Source organism: Nipponia nippon, unplaced genomic scaffold, assembly GCF_047370975.1.
Source record: "Nipponia nippon isolate SJK-2023a ecotype South Korea unplaced genomic scaffold, ASM4737097v1 scaffold_1, whole genome shotgun sequence".
Lineage (NCBI taxonomy): Eukaryota > Metazoa > Chordata > Aves > Pelecaniformes > Threskiornithidae > Nipponia > Nipponia nippon.
Window position 1 is genome coordinate 104,792,004 of NW_028262290.1, and position 19,493 is coordinate 104,811,496.

The window sequence follows — 19,493 nt, forward strand, 5'->3', positions numbered from 1 at the left end:
CAGTATTACAAATCTTGCTCCTGTTTTTAGGCATCCACATATTTTATGTTTAAGTTGAAAAATGCTCCTCTTCATGGCTAGCTTTGTCTCAATAACTTATTAGAAGTTTAAATACCTTGACTTCCTTTCGCTTGCTGTCTTCATCTGCTTCATGTTCCACCACACCTTGAGTCAGATTAGTATAGTTTGCTAATTTATTAAGAAGAGATGACACCATGGGATTACTATCCATTTCTTCCTGTTGGGATTTTAAGAATACTGCATTTATTAAATAGTTTTTTTAAAAGGCATGATCTTATGATACTACTTCAAACACCTACTCAGCAGGTCAGCCCTGATTCACCCAAATCCAGAAGTTATCATGACAAAATACCAGTCAGCTTTCAACCAACAAGAGTTCTAAATCTTTCTAGAAGTTTAACACTACATGGCGATCTTGCAATATTTCTTTCACTTTTTTTACACTATCTTACAATACGTAGCTTGTACAGCTGGAATATAAGAGAAATCTAGAGAAGGACAGTTAAGTATAAAAATCTATTCCTATCACAATACAGTTTTTAGTGGATTGTACTGGCAGGGTCAAGTCGTTAGGGTGTTTTTCCAGCAGCTTGCTTGTGTCTAGAGCGTGGCTTCAAATGATTCTCTCAAGCACCAAGACACTTAAGGATCACTCTCAAGCTTACTGTTGCAGGCTTACATATTTCATCTTGAGCCATGCATACTACTTCCAAAGTATTCATCTGTTGAAAATACAGGCATAGATGCATATCATATCTAATATTACTTGACACAGAAGTCAGACCATCTTTCTTTAGCCAAATGTCTGCTACAAAAAAAAAAAAAACATGCTAAAACAAATAATAAAATCCAGAAGAAGCATATACAATAACTGGATTCCAAGAAAAGCAGAATCAAGAGAATTCAATCAAGTACACAAGATCAAATATTGAAAAGAAGACAAGAGATCAGGATTGCAAACAAAGACAAGAACTAAGGCATCTCTACCTAAGGCATTAGGTCATGATAATCATGGTTTTAATAGCCAAACTTCTTTGTAACAGTTTATACAAAAATTCAAACTCAAGTCAGCTGAAGACATGAGAAGAATGAGATCATAGGAAACATATGTACTACCAAAAAAGATTCACCACTACAACAGCAACGGTGATGAAGTCACTAGAAGGCTTTCAAGGTGACACGATAACAGCATGGTCTATAATCTGAGATATGTAAAAGAATCATCATTATACTATCAGCTGAGGATTTAATGTGAGCCACCATTCAAAATAACTAATGCAAGCATATATTCAAAGGAGATTAGGGACAAATTACGGCCAATTTATCAACACTGAGAAATAAAACAGCTAATTCGAACAACAGGAAGTTTTGGACATTGCTTTATGGAATAGAGCTTGAAGGAGAGAAATTCATTGACAAATCTCCACTACCATGGTTTCTGTCAATAAATAGTAAGAAATTCCATACATAATAAAGAGAGACAATTAATGACCTTACTTCGATCCTTAGCACAATCATCTAAGACTTAGTGAAAAACAGTAAAAATGCATTATTTGGGTCGTGCAGAAAGAAGGAACTGAAAGATCATGTCCCTTTCAAATATCTTTGCACAGAGAAGAAGATTGTATTTAACTTACCTCAAAGAGCGCCATATTCTTTCCTTCATACACATTTCCTCTGTCCATCTCTGCACTGTTAATAAATGGACTACTTTCCCTGGCAATCCCATCCCCTGGTGGAAAAGTGTAACAATTAGAAACAAAAGGGAAAAAAAAGACAAGGTATACTATAAAAAGAATAGTCAGAAGACACTGGTTTAAGAACTGGTTCTAGATAACACTGGAGGTGGGTGCCAAACACTGTCTTTGTCCCCACACACGTGGACTCAACATCCACATTTAAGGAAATTAAGTTTACTTCAACAGTCTAATCTTTGTATAGTGTTCTGCCTCTTAACTATTACTTATTATTCTCTAATACATATACTGATGTCTCCCTTCCCCCCTAACCCATCTTTCTAGTTTACTTAAAAAGACTCGATAATAGAACTTCACATAAACCTTCTGGGCAACAACAAACTCCCCCAACCTATCTTTTCATTACTTTACTGACTCTCTCAAAAAACCTCCAGTAGTTGAGGCGGGAATTTATGAACAAACAATGTAAAAGGAATTACTCTGTAAAGGTTATGGGGACTCTTCCGTGACATGCTATATTTATTCTATTCCTTATTGAAATATCAATCTCATTAAGCTATAGCTCCCCTGACCTGCTCTGGCACACCTCTCAAAAAAAAAAAAAAGCATCACTTTCACTGCCTTCCAGCCCACACAATACAAAAGCTGTTACATGCTACTACTGACACAGCACTGGCATTTCGAAACAGTCTCAAGTCCTTGCCTATGCCACTTTGCCTGTCTGTGCTTTTGCCCTTATATTCACAAGTTACAGCAATAGCACCTACACAGTCTCTTCACTACAGAATTAAGCTGGAGAACAAGTTGTACTCTTTTCCCTGTCCCCTCCATGCTCCCCCCCTCCAGGACACTTTTCCCCACATGAAGTCCCAAAACAAAGCTCTTCAAACATGGACACCAGTCTCAGCACAAAATGTTATCTTGGTTGTAATAAAGAAAGAAGTAGATCTTGGTCCCTCAAGCAGCTGAGTGACTACATCCCTGACGGATTTCCTACCACTCTCCATAGCATTACTTACTTACTGATATCATGACATAGAAGCCACATACTATAAGAGACTCAGTTAGGACTCTAGAATGAATTCCACAATGCAGAGAAGAACTGTTGATGAATTCTTCCACAAATATTGTTCTTATCCAATGTATCTCCTTCTATACATATCCTCCAGCTTTCATTTTTCTGTTTCTTTACAGTTTATAATTGGTGCCCTGTTGCTTCAAGTCCTACAGCCTGGCTAGGTCCCCCTCCTTCAACAATTGCACTTTCTTCCCAAGATTTTTGGAACATTGTTTTTCTTTTAGCTCTGTTCCTTGAAATGACCAAGTTCTTGTTGCTGAACTTTTTACAAAGCGTTCATTACAAGGCACATTCCCAAGTTAAAATAAAAATAAGGTTGCTTCATATTTACCTCGTGAAGACCACACTTCTATTGACTTTCTTGCCTATTGACAGCTGTTAGCTGTACTTCGCTAAATATTAGCACTCCCTTCAGGGTACTTCCAATCCCTTCAGAAAGGATTACTCTTAAAAAAGTGACCTGGGGAATTTCAAGTATTATTTTGCGTTCATACAGAGTACAATGTCACTAGAGTTACTACTTCAGTGAGTATCATTAGACTAATCAAAACATCAAAAGGGCAGCCAAATGAATAATGTGGATCAGTATTCACAGTTCTGATGTTAAAGGATATAGTTTTGTCTTACCAGTTCTGGAGGTAAAAATCAGCATCTCAGCACTGTACATTAAGTATTTTAAATGGTAGGTAGGAGAATAGTGAAGTCTTCCTTTATATGCTTGTATTTCTAAACAAAGTTACTTGGCTTTGCTCCAACAGGAAAAAGCTCAGAGCACAATGTCTCTAACAAACAAGTCTTGTCAAATGCACCTAACAGACTTCAAATGGAAAAAACACAGAACTTGAGTTTCCTATTCTTCAAATCATTTTTCAGTGTTTCCAACCAATATTCTACCTGTTTTAAAGCTTTCTAATGCTAGTCTTCAAAATAGCCTGTCACTACCAGACTCTATAGAAGTCTCCTCTTTCTTTAATACAGTTGTTTCTTTTCCTATTTTGTGAATGTTAGGTACAGCATTTTTCTAGTATTTGACGTGATCAGCATTATCTATTTTAACTCTATTTGGAAGAGGATCAATACTGAAAAAGTGACCACAAAAATATACTGACAAGTACTCTCTCATCTGCAGTTTGTTGACTAATCCTACAGTTATGAACACCTTCAAGCTCCTCTGAGTTTTCAGTATTGCTGCCAACAAAATCATATTACCTGTAAATTAAAAAAACAACACCTTTGGCAGTATGCTTAGAAATACAGTGAGCCTTACAAACATGTAACTTAAATTGAGATGTATTACACCATCCAGTAGAAAGAACTAGTTTTAGGACTTCATCACACAGTCAACACCTATATGGTTAGGTTAGCGAAATAAGCTACTATCCCAAACTTTAGCTCATCCCTTCTTCAAAAGAAGGGACTCATTAGAAAACCAGAACTAAAAAAAAAGACAGGATTTACACATTTCACAAATACTGTAAATATCACCTCTGGTGCATCAAGTGGAATGGAGCAAATAGAAAAAAAAAACTATTTCAGTTGCTTCCACTGAGGTAACATGGAATATAGAAATAGGTACTTCATTCCACTAGTAAGTCTCAAAGCATTTACAGCTTTATGTTTTAACCCTATTCTCTTGAATTCTATGAGGAAGCTTAAAGATAATAAAATCATAGCACCATTTAGGTTGGAACGGACCCTTGAGATCAGAATCCAATCATTAACCTAACAGTACTAAGTCCACCACTAAACCATGTCCTTAAGCACCACATCTACACATCTTTTAAATCCCTCCAGGGCTGGTGACTCAACCACTTTCCTGGGCAGCCTGTTCCAGTGCTTGACAAGCAAATTGCCTTTCCCTCAGGCTTCTTTCCAATTGTGTCAACTCAAGCTCTTCTCAGGTGTGGAGGAGAGTTAAACATACAATAAAAATCATAACTTCCAATGTCATTTTAGACATTCCTCTAAGCTGCCCATGTCTTCTGGAATCCAATTAAAGCACTCCAAAAATCTATACTTACTGTTCCTTAATTTCTGAAAGTAATTCAAGTTATGAGGGTTTACAGGCAAAAATCTTAAATCTGGACTAGATTAGTAGTCCATCTGAGCCAGTATTTCATCTTGGACCACCACGGGTATTAAAAGATCCATGAGAAAGGCAAAATAAAACAACAAGAAAAAAATCTTCTATGGGTTTAATTATGGTATGTTTCCTCTGTCTTATGACACACACCAGAAAAACCCCACCTGCTGATGTGACACTCCATTCCACCCAACGTAAGGTGATCAAAGCCTAAGCTCTAGAAAGAAATCTGTTTCCCCCTCTGAAATATATACTTTTGAAGTTATTGTTATTACTATTTTTAATCTGCTATGGAATATTCACATACCATAGCACAACTCTGTGCTTAGTGATGGACCAGCAAACAAACTAAAGCCATAACTAATGTACCTTTCCTAGATGCCTGTCTGGTATTTTCTGTGTTGAGAGAGATGCAAAAGTTCCTGCTCTTGATTTCTACAGATACTCAAGCACTGTGATGGGTGTAGCTATATTTACATGGAAATTAGCTGCAACAAATCACATTTTCTTTTCTACATGAGATATACAGCTGCACGCAGCAAAGGCAGGAGACATGTCTCAAGTATGGGAAGTAATATTCAGAGTGTTCGTGCAGATGATCACAATGTGCACTCCCATACACCCCAGCTCCCTAACTGCCAATGCAGTGTAACCCACACAAGTTATCACAAACCATGCCAGAGTTGTGCTAGCTTCAAGTTTAGAACTGCCAATGCGATCAGATGATTTATTAACATTTCCACACACCAAACAAAACTTATATCGGAAACATGTCTGCATATCACAATTCAAAGTGTTGGTCATAGAGACAAAAGACAGCACTTTGTTCAAATTCATATTCCTCAGAAGTTTCAGAGCAGTGATCCTCACAAACACTGACAGGTAGAATACTTTAAGGTATGTCACCAGCTAAAAATTTCTAAGCTGATCCAAACTGGCCCATTTTATACAATGTAAACTGGCCCATTTTATACAATGTAAGACAGAACCCAACGGTATAGCTTAAACTGGCAGAAACCACCTTTTCCACCAAAGAGGTGGCCCTCTCATGCCCCTCTCACACTTACTACTCACCCATTTGTGTCCCTGTATCACACTGTCCTTCACACAAACAGAACTATTTATTATAAATGTTAACAGTGGTGTGTGATTGATGCTGAGTTGGGAGAGAGGGTTTTTTGCTTTTGTTTTTATTCTTGCTGCTACTTTTAATCCACATAAGTTTGTGTTCACTACACAAATGCTTGTGCTGTCACTAGGGACACCATCAGCGTAGGAACGAGCAATCAGTGTAAACAAAACCACTTCCTTTTCATTGATGCCAGTATTACTAAATCATAGAACTATAGTGGTTGGTTCCCCTCCAAATCAAAAAAGGTGGAGTATGAAAAAAAAAAAAAATGCGTAACAGATGTCTTGTCCTAGGGAGAGAGGTAGAGCAGGGCTTGGGGTAGAAGAAGGAAATGATCATTTAAGTGATCCTAAATTTGCACTAGGATGCCTGTTAAAGAGATTAAGGACAAAAATATTGGACCATCTAATCCGATTTCCTGTCTTTCCACAAGTTGCAGAATTTAATTTCTGCATTAGGCTCTATAACTTTGAAAAAACACACTAAGATTTGACCAGTGTGTCTCTTGATGTTCTCAGAGCTGAAATTAAAAAAAGCCTATCAATTCATCTTTATAAAGATTAAGGTTTTTTTTAATTACTGGAAAAAATCTCCAACAAGTTGTTCCTTCTGTCTAAATTTGGCTCTTTTCAAATGTCTAGCTGTAACATCCTAGAACACCTTCCAAATTTAACCACTCACACTTAGCATTTTCTATCTGTCAAGGTAACTGTACTTACCAAATCATCTCAAGCTTCTTTTTGAAAAACTGGAACAGTTAAGTTCATAAAACATTTTCCTAACCTTTAATCATTTTTGTAGCAACATTCTCTCCAGTTTTCAAGTTATGCAAAAAAAAAAAAATTCAAACTTTAAAAATCAAATACAGGCTTCTAACACCAGTCTCAATCATGCTATTTATAGAAGTATGATCATCACCTCTCTACTCCAAGGATCATGTTAGCCCTCTTTACCACAGTATTAAACCAAGCTCATGCCATTCTATTCCAGTCTGACCCCTAAATCCTTTCCAGATTCACTGCTTCCTCACTGTCCCACATTATGTCTGTCATTATTGTTCACATTCAAGAAATATTCCTTTTTGCCTTTGTATTCAAACACATTTTGTCCAGAAAAAAAGGCAAGCATCTGTCTCCTGTCGTGCTGTAACAGTTTAACATCTATCTGAAAAAATAAAAGCATATTCCTTTTATATGGCAAAGGAATACAGGTGGTATTCAAAGAAGTGAGAATGATCTAAAACTTTTGAACCACATGGCCTCAAATAAGATAGCTTGGCTATGATAAAGTATAGCTGTTCTCTAAACAAGCACATGTGTAAAACTAAAAAGTTTTGCTTCCCACTAGAAATTTCTAACTTTATACGCTGCTGCCTAAAGCAGAACACAGTTGAAGAATACTTCACAAAAAAGTCCTAACCTTTCATGGTTTCCAAAGGGCAACTCTTAATCACAGTTCATGTACCTTGAAGTAGGTTCCAGTTAGCCAGATACAGGTGAAAAATAACAGTTTTTAATAAAAACTACAGTAACGTTTTCATTAAGTTAGTATTTGGTCACATTAAGAACAAACCACTACAAACTGAGAATATGAAGATAAGATCCTGTTTGCACAAGGGTAAACGATCATTTACTGTTCATGTAAATAAATTTTTAGGTAAAAATACATAAAGTCACTAAAGCTGATGTATAGAAGTGTCACATCCAAGAAAGCTGCCTGTGGCAAAAACTGTAATTCTGTCTTCTCTATCATGCATATTTACTTCCTATATGTTCAAATTTTTGATTGGCAGGCAACTAAAGAGAACTCAATCTTAAAAAAAAAAAATTAATTTCTTACCACTCCTAATCCAAAAATATATAGAAGTATTTTTTAGAGCTCTAGCATAAACTGAAGTTTTCAAAAGCCACTACCTTGCTTTAATCCAAATTTTGAAAAAGCATTAATAACCTTGTTTGAACACATCTTGCCTCTGGATTTTTGCGTCAGATGGGTTTAAGAATTCAGTGCAATCTACTTCAAAGTTGCAGGTTATTAGTTTTTTTTTAGTAAAGAAATGTCTAAATATATTTACTATATGACCAATTTCTTGCATTATTGTTATCAATGACTAGCGCAATTTATGTAAGTTATCTTGAAAAGGAGAACAAAGTGTACTTAAGCTCCTTGTAAACCCCTTTACATAATGGGGGAATCTAATACTACATCCATCACTTACCTTATCAACATCACTAAATTTTAGTTTTCCTTTACTTAGGCTACCATTATAATCAACCACAGCCTACTTCTAATGAAAACACACTGCAAAAGCTGTTTATAAATTCTTTATAATATGGCTGGAACTACAGAACCTGCTATTTCAATAAGAGAGTCATTAGAACCACGGTATTGTCTTTTAAAGAGACTCACTTGGATTTGGCCCACTTTCTTCATAATCTTGTTCACTCATTATTAAGGAAAATCAAGTCATTCCCCTCTGCTGATTCTTCACGTATCAAGAATTAAAACAGGAAACTGACAGTTGCTTCCTCCCAGCTTTATGTAAGACCTCAAATCCTGTTTCTTACTAGAATTGGATTAATCCTGAAACAAGTCATTAAGGCTTCATGCAGTGTGAAGCATTCACATGACACAGCCAAACTACAGTCACAGAACTCTAAAGAGAATTAAGCTGGAGGATTTCTGTCAGCAATAAACACCATACTTAGTGAAATGGGCAGGATCAAGTTACTAAAACATCACACATTTTCACCTAATAATAAATACATTTAAAGTTCTTTTTCCATCAAATAGGTTCACTTTAAAATGCTTCCACTAAGCAGATCAGTATACGTTAGGAACAAGTAGTATTAATCTATTCCAAAGATCTATCTACTATTAAAATCACCAATTTTATGCATCAAGTACATATTAGCAGATGTTAAGCAAGCTAACCATAAGTACAGCTGCTAAACATTGATTTTATGTAGAAAGAGCTTACATTAATTGTACTTAAGATGTAGCAGATAAACTCTTTAAAATATAATTCTAGTAACTTTGCAAGCACTCCTTTTAAAAAAAAAAAAAAGTATTTTGAAATTATAAAGGGATCCTCTAAGACAGGCTGCATAATTTGTTAATTCTCTTTCAAATTAGATATATCACTTTTCTAGTTTATGCATTAATCTAATTCACACATTCTATACCAGCCTTAAACAACTTCATACAAACTGTTTCAATTCTATTAAATTGATGTTATTGCTTAGAACAGACTAGTTCCTGTGGTCAAATCTTTGAATTGCATCCAAAATCTACTTTTGTCTGTGATCCTAACACCTATGCCACAAGTATGGTCAGCTGTGCAAAGTCCTGTACCTCCCCATTTTGATTTTTTAATTTATTTTTTTTCCCCCCAGGGACAGCTTCCTGTTCCTTGCTAGCAAAATAAATTGGCTTGTGCAAGCTGTCAGCAGATGTTCCACAAAGCAAGAAAGGCCAGTAGAAGGACAGAGATAGGACTGGTCACTAATCAATGGCAACAAGCTATGAGGTTGTTTATGTCCTGGTAAGTTTCTATCAGGACAGTTCTACAGGTAACAAAGCTAAGTTCTGACATATTTTCAAGGATGTTCTAAACTTTCCTTTCTGAAACTAGAAGAAAAATACACAAGCTTCATATTCTTCAAGATTGGAATTAATCTGCTAAAAGGTTTTATATCCTCAAAAAGTAAGCTTGTAAGAAGATGCTTTTAATATTTAAGTTTCAAACTTGTGTGCCCCTTGTCAGAAAGCAAGAAACAGAACAAGTTTTTCATTTCTTCTTCCAGAAAGAGAGAGGATTTTTTTTTAAAAAGATACAAGAGTTTAAAAAAAAAAAAAAAACCACCAATTTTTGCAAAGCAGTTACCACTCAACATCTCACTTCCCAAAGGCTCCCAGAATCACTTCCTAAGCAGGTTGAATGCTGCTTATTTTTGGTTGCTATGAGTTAGCTAAAGGATACAGATAATTAAGGTACTAATTAAGAATGCTAGTTGTCAAAATCAGGAAGCAGATCATAAATACTGTCCAATTGACACAGACATTATTAAGCCATGCTTTCCTATAGCTATGATTCAAGAGCAAAGTTATTCAGGGACCATCTTTAAGTTTGTACACTGCTAACTGCTCATGAATCCATTTCTGAGTATTACTGTCAGATCTTTAAAAATAAGTAGGTAACACTTTTGATGCCCTAAAACTCAAGGATGGCAATGTTGAGGGTTGAGAAGCTGCCAAAGAAACAGTTATACCTCTTGTAAAGCAGGGTCAGGGCAGCACAGAAAGAACCTAGTGTTACACAACCTAGTGCATCAAAACTTCATCCAATTTTGCAACTACTTGAAAATCTGCATATGAAATCAGAGAGACTGCATTTTTCATAGACTTCATGTGGTGGGCTGACCTTGGCTAGCTGCCAGGTGCCCACCAAGTCACTCTATCACTCCCCCTTCTCAGCAGGACAGGGGAAAAAAGTAAGATTAAAAAGCTTGTGGGTCAAGAAAAGGACAGGGAGAACAGCAATTACCATCATGGGCAAAACAGACTTGACAAAATTAATTTCATTTGTTGCCAATTAATAAGAGAGTAGGATAATGAGAAAAAAAAGAACAAATCTAGGAACACCTTCCCCCCACCCCTCCCTTCTTCCCAGGCTCAGCTTCACTCCCAACTTCTCCACATCCTCCCCCCAAACGGCACAGGGGGTTGCGGTCAGTTCATTATGTGCTGTCTCTGCCACTCCTTCCTCCTCATGTCCTTCCCCTGCTCCAGCGTGGGGTCCCACCCACGGGAGACAGTCCTTCATGACCTTCTCCAAAGCTCCTTCCTATGGGCTGCAGTTCTTCAAGAACTGCTCTAGCATGGGTCCTTTCCATGGGGTCACCAGTGCTTCACAAACACACTGCTCCACAATGGGTCTCCTCATGGGGTCACAGGTCCTGCCAGAAAACCTGCTCTGGTATGGACTCCTCTCCACAGGCAAGAGCCTGCTCCAGTGTGGGCTCTCCATGGGCTGCAGGTTCATTCAGGGCACATCCACCTGCTCCAGCGTGGGGTCCTCCATGAGCTGCAGGGTGGATATCTGCTCGATGGGCTGCAAGGGGGACAACTTGCATCCCATGGTCTTCACCACAAGCTGCAGTGGAATCTCTGCTCTGGTGCCTGAAGCACCTCTTCCTTCACTGACCTTGGTGTCTACATACTTGTTTCTCTCACATATTGTCACTTCTCTGTCCCAGCTGCTATTGCACAGCTTTTTTTTTTTAACCCTTTTTTACCAACATCACCGATGGGCTTAGCTTTGGCCAGCAGTGAGTCCATCTTGGAGCTGGCCCATCTTGGAGCCGGCTGGAACTGGCTCTATCTGACATGGGGGCAGCTTCTGGCATCTTCTCACAGAAGCCATCCCTGCAGCCCCCTTGCTACCAAAACCTTGCACATAAGTCCAATTCACTTCACCATGTATTTTTCTTTCAGCAGGGAAGGAAAAAATGTTCACAACCACTGCTGAGAGTGATGACACATTCTCCACCAAATTTGTCTTTGCTGTCACCACTGTTTCAAAGGTGCAAAGAGCCAAGGAAAACATATTCCAAACCTAAAGTGCTTGGGGTACTAAGGGTACTAGCTTGGGGTAGGGGAAGGTAAATAGAAACCTGATGGGATAATCTACACTATCAGCAGAATTAAAATTCTGCTAGCTACGGTCTGGACAGTTCACAAAGCCACAGCATACAAATAATAGTGTGTACCAGAAATGCTCCTTGTTCGACTGGTACATCAAATCAAGTAGGAAAAGCAATACTACCTGATTATGCAAAAAATACCACATAAGCCACAAAGGATTGTGTGGAGAAAAAAAAAGTGGTAGGAGAATTCATTTAAACCAAGCAACACGTTTTATTAAGGCGGGAACCCTCAAGCTTTCATATTTCTACTCAGATTCAGAAAATAAGTCCCCTGTGATAACATTCTATAGTTCATTAGTCTAAAGAACAAATACAAATAGCGCTAATTGTTTTATTCCCCATGCTTTGGTATCTATTTTTATGTAAAGCAACAACATAGTTCAAAGATGCAGGAAAAGTTAATCAGGTCAGTGCTGCCAAAAGGGGTGGTTTTCTGTGTTGGGGTGGGGGTGGAGGTGGAACAACACTGTTGTTCTGCAATGAGCTCATTCAAGGAAATAAAGCCTCTTAAAACAACTTTTTAAAAACAATGGGTTTTCTGCCATAGCTAGTTTCCTGCGGATTTGGCTCCCTAAACCAGTTCACAAGCAGTAGACTAGAAATAATAGAAATACTTTTTTTCCCAGCAGCAACTAATAAAATCCGCTATCTAGTAACAAACTATATCCCTTACCGAAGGCAACCTTCACAGTGCTTACCTGTGAGTTTTTAACACAATAACAGTCATCTTAAAATTCTAAGATGACAAAACAGTACAAGCAAAGTTTTGTTATGAAAAACAGTAAAAAACAGTTACGCCAGAAGATCTTTACTTGCCACATTTTGATGGCTGTAAAAGTATTATCACCAAAAGAAAAATCAGCAATAAGAGATCAAAAATCTCAGTAATAATATTTTCATTTACAGGATCAGAGAAGTTAAAGTTATATGGGTTGATATCACTATATTTGATGTTACGTTCTCCTGGAATATTCTACTTTAAAGTTGTTTTATGACTAGCATTATTTACAGTTAGCTCTTCGGCAATAAGTACAGTAAGAGAATGTTAGCATTTCTTTCACATGAAATTAACACAATGGAGTAAAAATATAATTTGCTTTCCATTTCAAGCATTAAGATCCTATCCTTCACAAAAAAAGGTCAAAACTGCAACAGTCTAAAAGAAATGTTTAAACAGTTACAAAATGCTAATAACCACTTACTCCACAGTGAAGTTATTTAGTTTATTATCCTTAACTACCTCCTTTATTTGCCCCCATTTCCCTTAGGACTATTAATAGCCAATAGAAACACTTATATTCACAGTGATATATATAGCTGTATTAAACCATGAAAGGATCAAGCAGAGCACTTTGGCAGAGCTAGGCATACATCAGGAGTTGACCCGGACAGCCAACGCACCTCAGAGCAAAGAAAATCCCTATGTGTAACTCGCATGCCTGTGAACAAATGTCAGATATGCATTTATCTGCAAAAGGAATAATATTTTCCATTCCAGGATTGTGTTACGCAATATGACATTGGGGTGGTGGGGGAGGACAACTAATTTGGCTTCTGTAAAGGGAGATTGTCTCACATGCCTAGAAGAGTTCTTTGAAAGAATCAACAAGCATATGGATAACGGAAACCTAATTTTTACAGTCTGCCAAGATCTCCAAGATGATCTCTGAACATACTTAAGAAAATAAAGCAACCATAGAACAAAAGAGAAGATATTAGATAAGCCATAGGTAAATAACTGAATAAGAAAATAAAAGACAAATATGGTCTACTCTTAGAGATGGAAATGGTCATTGAAGTTCTGCTGGGACACATGCTGTTCCACACATTAATAAAGAGCAACAAAAATAAAAAACGCGAGGTGACCAGAGATGTGACAGTTTGAAACTATTCCAAGTTATTTAGGATAGTCAAGGCACAGGCCAACTGTGGAGAGCTGCCAATCTCCCAAGACTAAATGAACGTTAAACCAACAGGCAAAATGCGATGTAGAAATTTAAGAGTAGATATATGCATACAGGAAAGAAAATAATCCTAAACCAGTTGGGCTCCAACTGATCGTTACCTCTCATGAATAAGATACCTTGGTTATGATTGCTTCATAAAAGCACTAGTTCAATAATTGCTTTTCAAACCACAGCCTGAACATCAGGAATGAAAAGGGAAAAAAGTCCATGTTAGACAAACAAAGGGGAGAGGGGGGAGCAGATGGAAATCACTGTTTGTTCACAACTTGATTATCATATGCAATTCTAGAACTTCACCCATTTCAAAATGAACAGAAGTAGAAAAAGTTCAGAGAAAGACAGAAAGTAGACCAATACGTATGGAATAGCTTCCATGTAAAGAATGGCTAAATAACAATCTTCAGTTTGGAAAAAAAGGTGATAGGGTTAAGATCGGACAAGGTTTATAAAAACTTTTAGTGATCTGGAGAAGCACCTGACAAGTATTAGCATGATTTGATGCCTTTAATCTGATGGCTGGATCAGAAAACAAAAAAACAAACGAGGTAATTTGCCTTTGAGCAGCAGATCTTACTGCCACAGTTTCTGAGGTGCCAAAAACATATGTTAATTCCTGACTATATAAGAGAATGGAAGAGAAATACACTGAGTGTATTTGGAATACAAACAAATTTAGAACTTAAAAATCTAAACTCACCAAAAAATGAGAAACAAATCCAGTTTCATAGAAGGCTCATCTTTTTCTGGTCCACAAGTTGTTGGAGCCTGGAAGAGCATGTGGAAAACGGTACCATATTTGCCAACCCATGCTCCCATGCACATCCCTAGGCCTGAGCCTTTAACCAGTATGGGAAATGCTGTGCACACTACTGGCTAAGCACATGAACACGGCAGAGAGGGACAACTAACCTGTGGAGTTAAAAAAAAGTGAAGACATCAGTTTGCACTTTTTCAGGGTACAGAAAACTGGACAAACTGCAATGGGATAAAGGGGACATGTAATACTGTCTTTTTCTGTACAGTAAGTTCTGAACTACAGACTGGTTCTGTGTTTGAGCAGAAGCTAACTGAAAATATACTAGACATCTCAGTGAGATTAGCCTGTCTTCCCTCCATTGCATATATATACACCTGCCTCAACCATCTTCTGGTTTTCCAGGAATTAGCATTTTACAGAAATTTACTACATTCGTGCTTCTTTAGTTATGTGATGACTTCTTGGTAGATGACCAGATTTGTCATTGATATTCCTTGTATTTGAGGGTCTTCAAATTGAAAAGATTTTGTAGGAGTTAGTTCTCATATTGGTTTCTAAACAAGACACTGCTGTGGCTAGGTAAATAATACTATGGGATGCTAAAAATACTAGTTATGCTTTGAAACACCTGACATGAAGAGCTGCTAATGAAATAGAGATTTGGTCAATTTTACGAAGTTTTGATGGTCTGTCGAATAGACAGTCACTACTGATATGTGTGAAGAAAACAAACAAAAAACCCAACACAAATCAAAGCCAGAATTTATTATAAAACTTCCATTACTGACTACAATAGACTCCTTTTTCCTTCTCTTCTTCAACCAGTTACTATTTCCTGACTACCTTTCTCTTGTAGTGTATTATAAACACATTAAAATACACAGGCACAAAGTAGTAGAAAGCATGTGTGCATTATTTGAGTCAGCAGGCTCTGACCCTCAACTATATTGTTCCATCCAAGCATTGATTTCCACTCTGCCTCTCCCTACTCTTCCCAGGTACTACTTTGGCCAGTGCTATAATCCAGCCAAATAGCCACTCACCAAGTCTTCCCCTGCTTCACACATGTGAGGGTGTCACCTAACCAGAAAATACAAGGCTATAGAATTTCAGATCATTATGAAGGAGTGAAGAGCACAGAGTAAGAACATCCCAGCTTACTCCATTATCACACAGATGAGTACAGATAAGAATGTGTGAAAGGGAATAAATGCACAGAATTGATAAGTGCCTTGCTCATAAGATACCAGAACTACTTTACTGGTGATCTAATGGCTAAACAGCATACAGCCTGCTTCAAACAAACAAACAAACAAACAAACAAACAGTTTGGTGGAGGGTTTTTGTTGGTTTTTTGTTTGGTTGGTTTTTGTTTTGTTTTTTAAAAAAAAAGAGGTACTAGTGCAGTCAAGGAAATTCCAGAACAACCACTTGGTTTTTAAGCCAGACAATTCAATCAAAACTGATAAAATTCTAGATTCCTAAACAATTGGAACAATATTATAGTCGAGCTGTACAGGCTAAGGGTGAGTCAAAGGAGAAGTTTCCATTCTCCCTCTTTTTTTACTTCCATCTCCACTCTCAGCTTTACCTCCCTCCCACCTTGACACAACTCTAGCCATTCTCAGACTTTTTGCAGCACTCAGTCCCATCAACTCCAAAACAGGGGAAGCATGTTTTTCCCCTCTGTTTAGTTTTCTGCCAGTTTAGCATGTTGAACCAGCCCAGTGAAGTGCCTGATGAGCACCAAGGTCAAGTGCAGGAAAAAGGAAGGGAACCCAGGGATGTGGAGGAAGGCAGGGAAGGAAACATTTTACTCCTCAGCCTTTTTCTCAAGGTTGGAGCAGGGAGAAAGGCAAGTGCTCCTTCTCTGAGCAGCAGGTTTTTAGATAGGCTTAAGTACAACAGCTTTTAGCTGTGGTAATATTTTAGAATTCTTCAAAGTTTTCAGAAGAATGAGTCAAGGAGAATTATTTGATTACACAGCATTAACTTAACAATTTTATACATTACAGGTTTACATACCACAAACATCCATATAATACCAGAGGCAACATTAAATATGTCATTCACCTCCCAAACCTCTGTCTCCAAGTATAGCATTCAATCTCTTAATTAAGTCAGAGCTCTCTGACTATACCTTGTTTACAAGTCAGTGCTTTCTCTTTTCAGGGTTTTCCACTCTACTCCTTATTTTACAGGCACATTAACAGGAAAGTCATACATAAATTCATCCTCTCAAGTAATACAGATCCAGAACAGTAGATAATTTAAACATATTTTGCAAATATAACTGCTAGTCCACACAAATTCTACTTAATCACATGAAGAATTAGTCTTTTTTTTTTTTTATATTACAACCCTAAAGGTTAGAAATAAGCCACTACAAGAGCGCCAGTTCCACTCTTCCCCTCACCCTCCCAAGATTTCCAAATGTTCCAAGCCTTCCAGATGCTTCTTATATACACATGGTCTAACAACTCCTGTCTAACTATGCCTCTATGTACGTTCAGTATTTTGAGATGCCATCTGATGAAACACCACACTCCACACCTTTCTGACTAGCTCTTCTACCATAAGGAAAACTGCCCAAACAGATTAATGCTGTACTGGTGTCATCCATCCAGTACAGGAAACAAACTGTTGCCACAGTTCATACTATTTTGGTTTTCCTATTCCATTTAGTTTGGAAAAAAAAAAGTGGTAGTTATTAGAACACTTGGAACACATTACCAAAGGAGATGCAACTACATGTAGTATATATCTTTTACGGGCAGGTAGAGGTTTGAGGGGAGAAAGCTCGGAGGGAAAACAACCCAACTTTGTCAGCTCACTGTTCCACTGGATCACCTTCCTCCTTAGCAGGGAATCTTTATGCAAAAAGAAATTAAAATAATGTAAATATATTAAGTTTGTCAAGTATCTGTTTTCATCTCTTTACATTCACATCCCATATCACATGGTATTGGCCTTATTTATCTGTGACCTATACCACAAAAAGCAGAAGCCACCATTATGAGGAATTGCTAGCAGTGATTCAAGCACCATACTTGGTATTGCTGCTGCAACACGCTTCAGAAAGAGGAAGTGTTAAGGGCTTCTGAGCCAAAGGAAGAAAGAGCTATTGCTTTCCTAGCAGTGCCTTATCATGCGAGCGAGAAAAGCACTCATTTCCCCACCACCGCTTGTTGAGAAATACTCATCCCGCTGCAGAAGAGGCTGCCCTGACCAGACCCCCACTCGCGATGCCCGAGCTCCACCTCAGGCTTGATTCTGCTCCCCCAGGAGGCTTCAGGGGCGAGGCCTAGCAAGGCTCCTAACACCACGCCATCAGGCAGCAAACACCTACTCAACCCAAGGCACGGTCGCTGGTGCAAAAGCACACGGCTGGACAAACACCTGGAACAAGCCAGGTTAAGACTGTACTCTTCTCCAGAGTGTGAATCTTCCCTCCTACCTCTCTCTCTAGTGAGCTCCAGCAGGACTTGGCTTTTAAACAGAGCTTCTACGACTGCCTGCTGAACTGCCAGCTGCACTACTTACTCCCGCTCCCCCCTACAAGCGGGAGACAGACTGACCGCCCCACACCGCCGCGGGCGGGCGCCGCGCCCGCCCCCGGGCTGCTCCGCTCCTCCGGCCGGAGCCGCCCGGGTGCACTTCCTCCTTTCGGCCAGCGGCGACAGCTTATGGAAACAAAGAGAAACAAGCCCTCAGCCACCCCAGGCGCCGGACTTTCGCCCTTCGTCGAGGCGCGCTTCTCCACCTGGACAGGTAGCCCCGCCACCGCCCGCTGCGGAGAAGCGATGCGGCCTCTCCACAGGCTACAGGAGCCCCCCGGCGGCGAGCCGGACCGCCCCACGCGGCAGCCCCGCACACAAAGCGCCGGCGCTGCCCTAAGGCGCTGTCCCCGGCACCTCCCCGCTCCCCCCTCTCTCACCGGAGCCCCGGTCCCTCCCGTCGTCGTCTTCCTCCTCCTGCCGCTGCCCATCCCGCTCCGCCGGCCCCCGCTCCTCGCCCTGCGCCTCTACCGGCACTACCGTGAAGCTGGTCGGCATGGCGCAGACCGCCCCGAGACCCGTTGGCGCCTCCTCAGCGGGCAGGGTAAGCCTGGCGCTGCCGCCTCCCTCACGTGAGAGCCATTTCCTCACGCAGCAGGGGGCGGTGGCCGGCACCGAGCCAGCGCCAGCGCCCCCGCCCCCTCACCGCCTGACTGACGGCGCCGCGGCCGCCGTTCCGAAATGAGAGGCCGGGGCCCGGGGCCGAGGAGGAGGAGGAGGAAGGGGAAGGGGGTGCTGTGACTAGCTCTGATTTACATACGCGCAACTTCCAGCTCGGGACCGAGGCAGGTCGGCGGGAGGGGAAGAGGGGCGCCGGGGCGTTGCCGGGAAGAGGTGTCTGCCCTGAGTCGAGCAAGTGCCGTTGGGGAAACAGCCCGAGAAGGGTGTGCGCGTGTCACTGAGTGTGTGAGAGCCGCCCTGGGTCGTTTTACTGGGTTTCGGGTACGGCTGTTGGGCACAAAAAATGCTTCCTCTCTTTCTCAGACCTTGCCTTGCAGATATCCTTGCAGCACTAGGACCACCACTTTGCTGTTCCTCAGATCCCAGCAGACAGAAACTGTCTTCCAAAAGACACCAGAGCCAGACTGTAGGGCCCTGATCCTCCGGGTCTCTAAAGGGGTGGCAGCATCCAGAAGGCCCAAGCAGGACACCTTTTAGGCAAGTGGAGGAGAAAGTCCACTCTGTGCCTTGGGACTATGAGGAGATGAAGATGATTCCCAGAAATCTGCTGTCCTACACAGCAGCTATGGGTTGCAGGGGACAGCTGAAGGCCCTGTGATTCAGGTTGGAGTCAGCATGTAAGCTTTGACCTGAAGTGAAGCAGATTCAATGAATCAGGGGATGGGCAGTGTATCAAACTAAATATTAATGATGTAGCACTAGTGATGAGCTGTAGCTCTTGGTTACCTTAAACTTCCTTCCTAGAGGAGGCTGTAGCCTTCTCTACTGCAAAAGTAGAGAAAACAGACCTGGAAGCCAAGGGCCTTTTTCTT

General features: G+C 39.9%; 1 protein-coding gene across 2 annotated transcripts in view; it reads right to left on the minus strand.

The window, feature by feature from the left end:
* Positions 1–18,695, minus strand: part of SLC12A7 (solute carrier family 12 member 7) — a 68,207-nt gene extending 49,512 nt beyond the window's left edge. For both annotated transcript variants that reach the window (XM_087765961.1, XM_087765951.1), the window contains exons 1-3: positions 18,381–18,695; positions 1,659–1,753; positions 116–238 (exon numbers count right to left, since the gene is read on the minus strand). In XM_087765961.1, the coding sequence (XP_087622087.1) occupies positions 116–238; positions 1,659–1,753; positions 18,381–18,498 (336 nt within the window). In that variant the 5' untranslated portion in view covers positions 18,499–18,695. The remainder of the gene's footprint in view (positions 1–115; positions 239–1,658; positions 1,754–18,380) is intronic.
* Between the last annotated feature and the right edge of the window lie 798 nt (positions 18,696–19,493).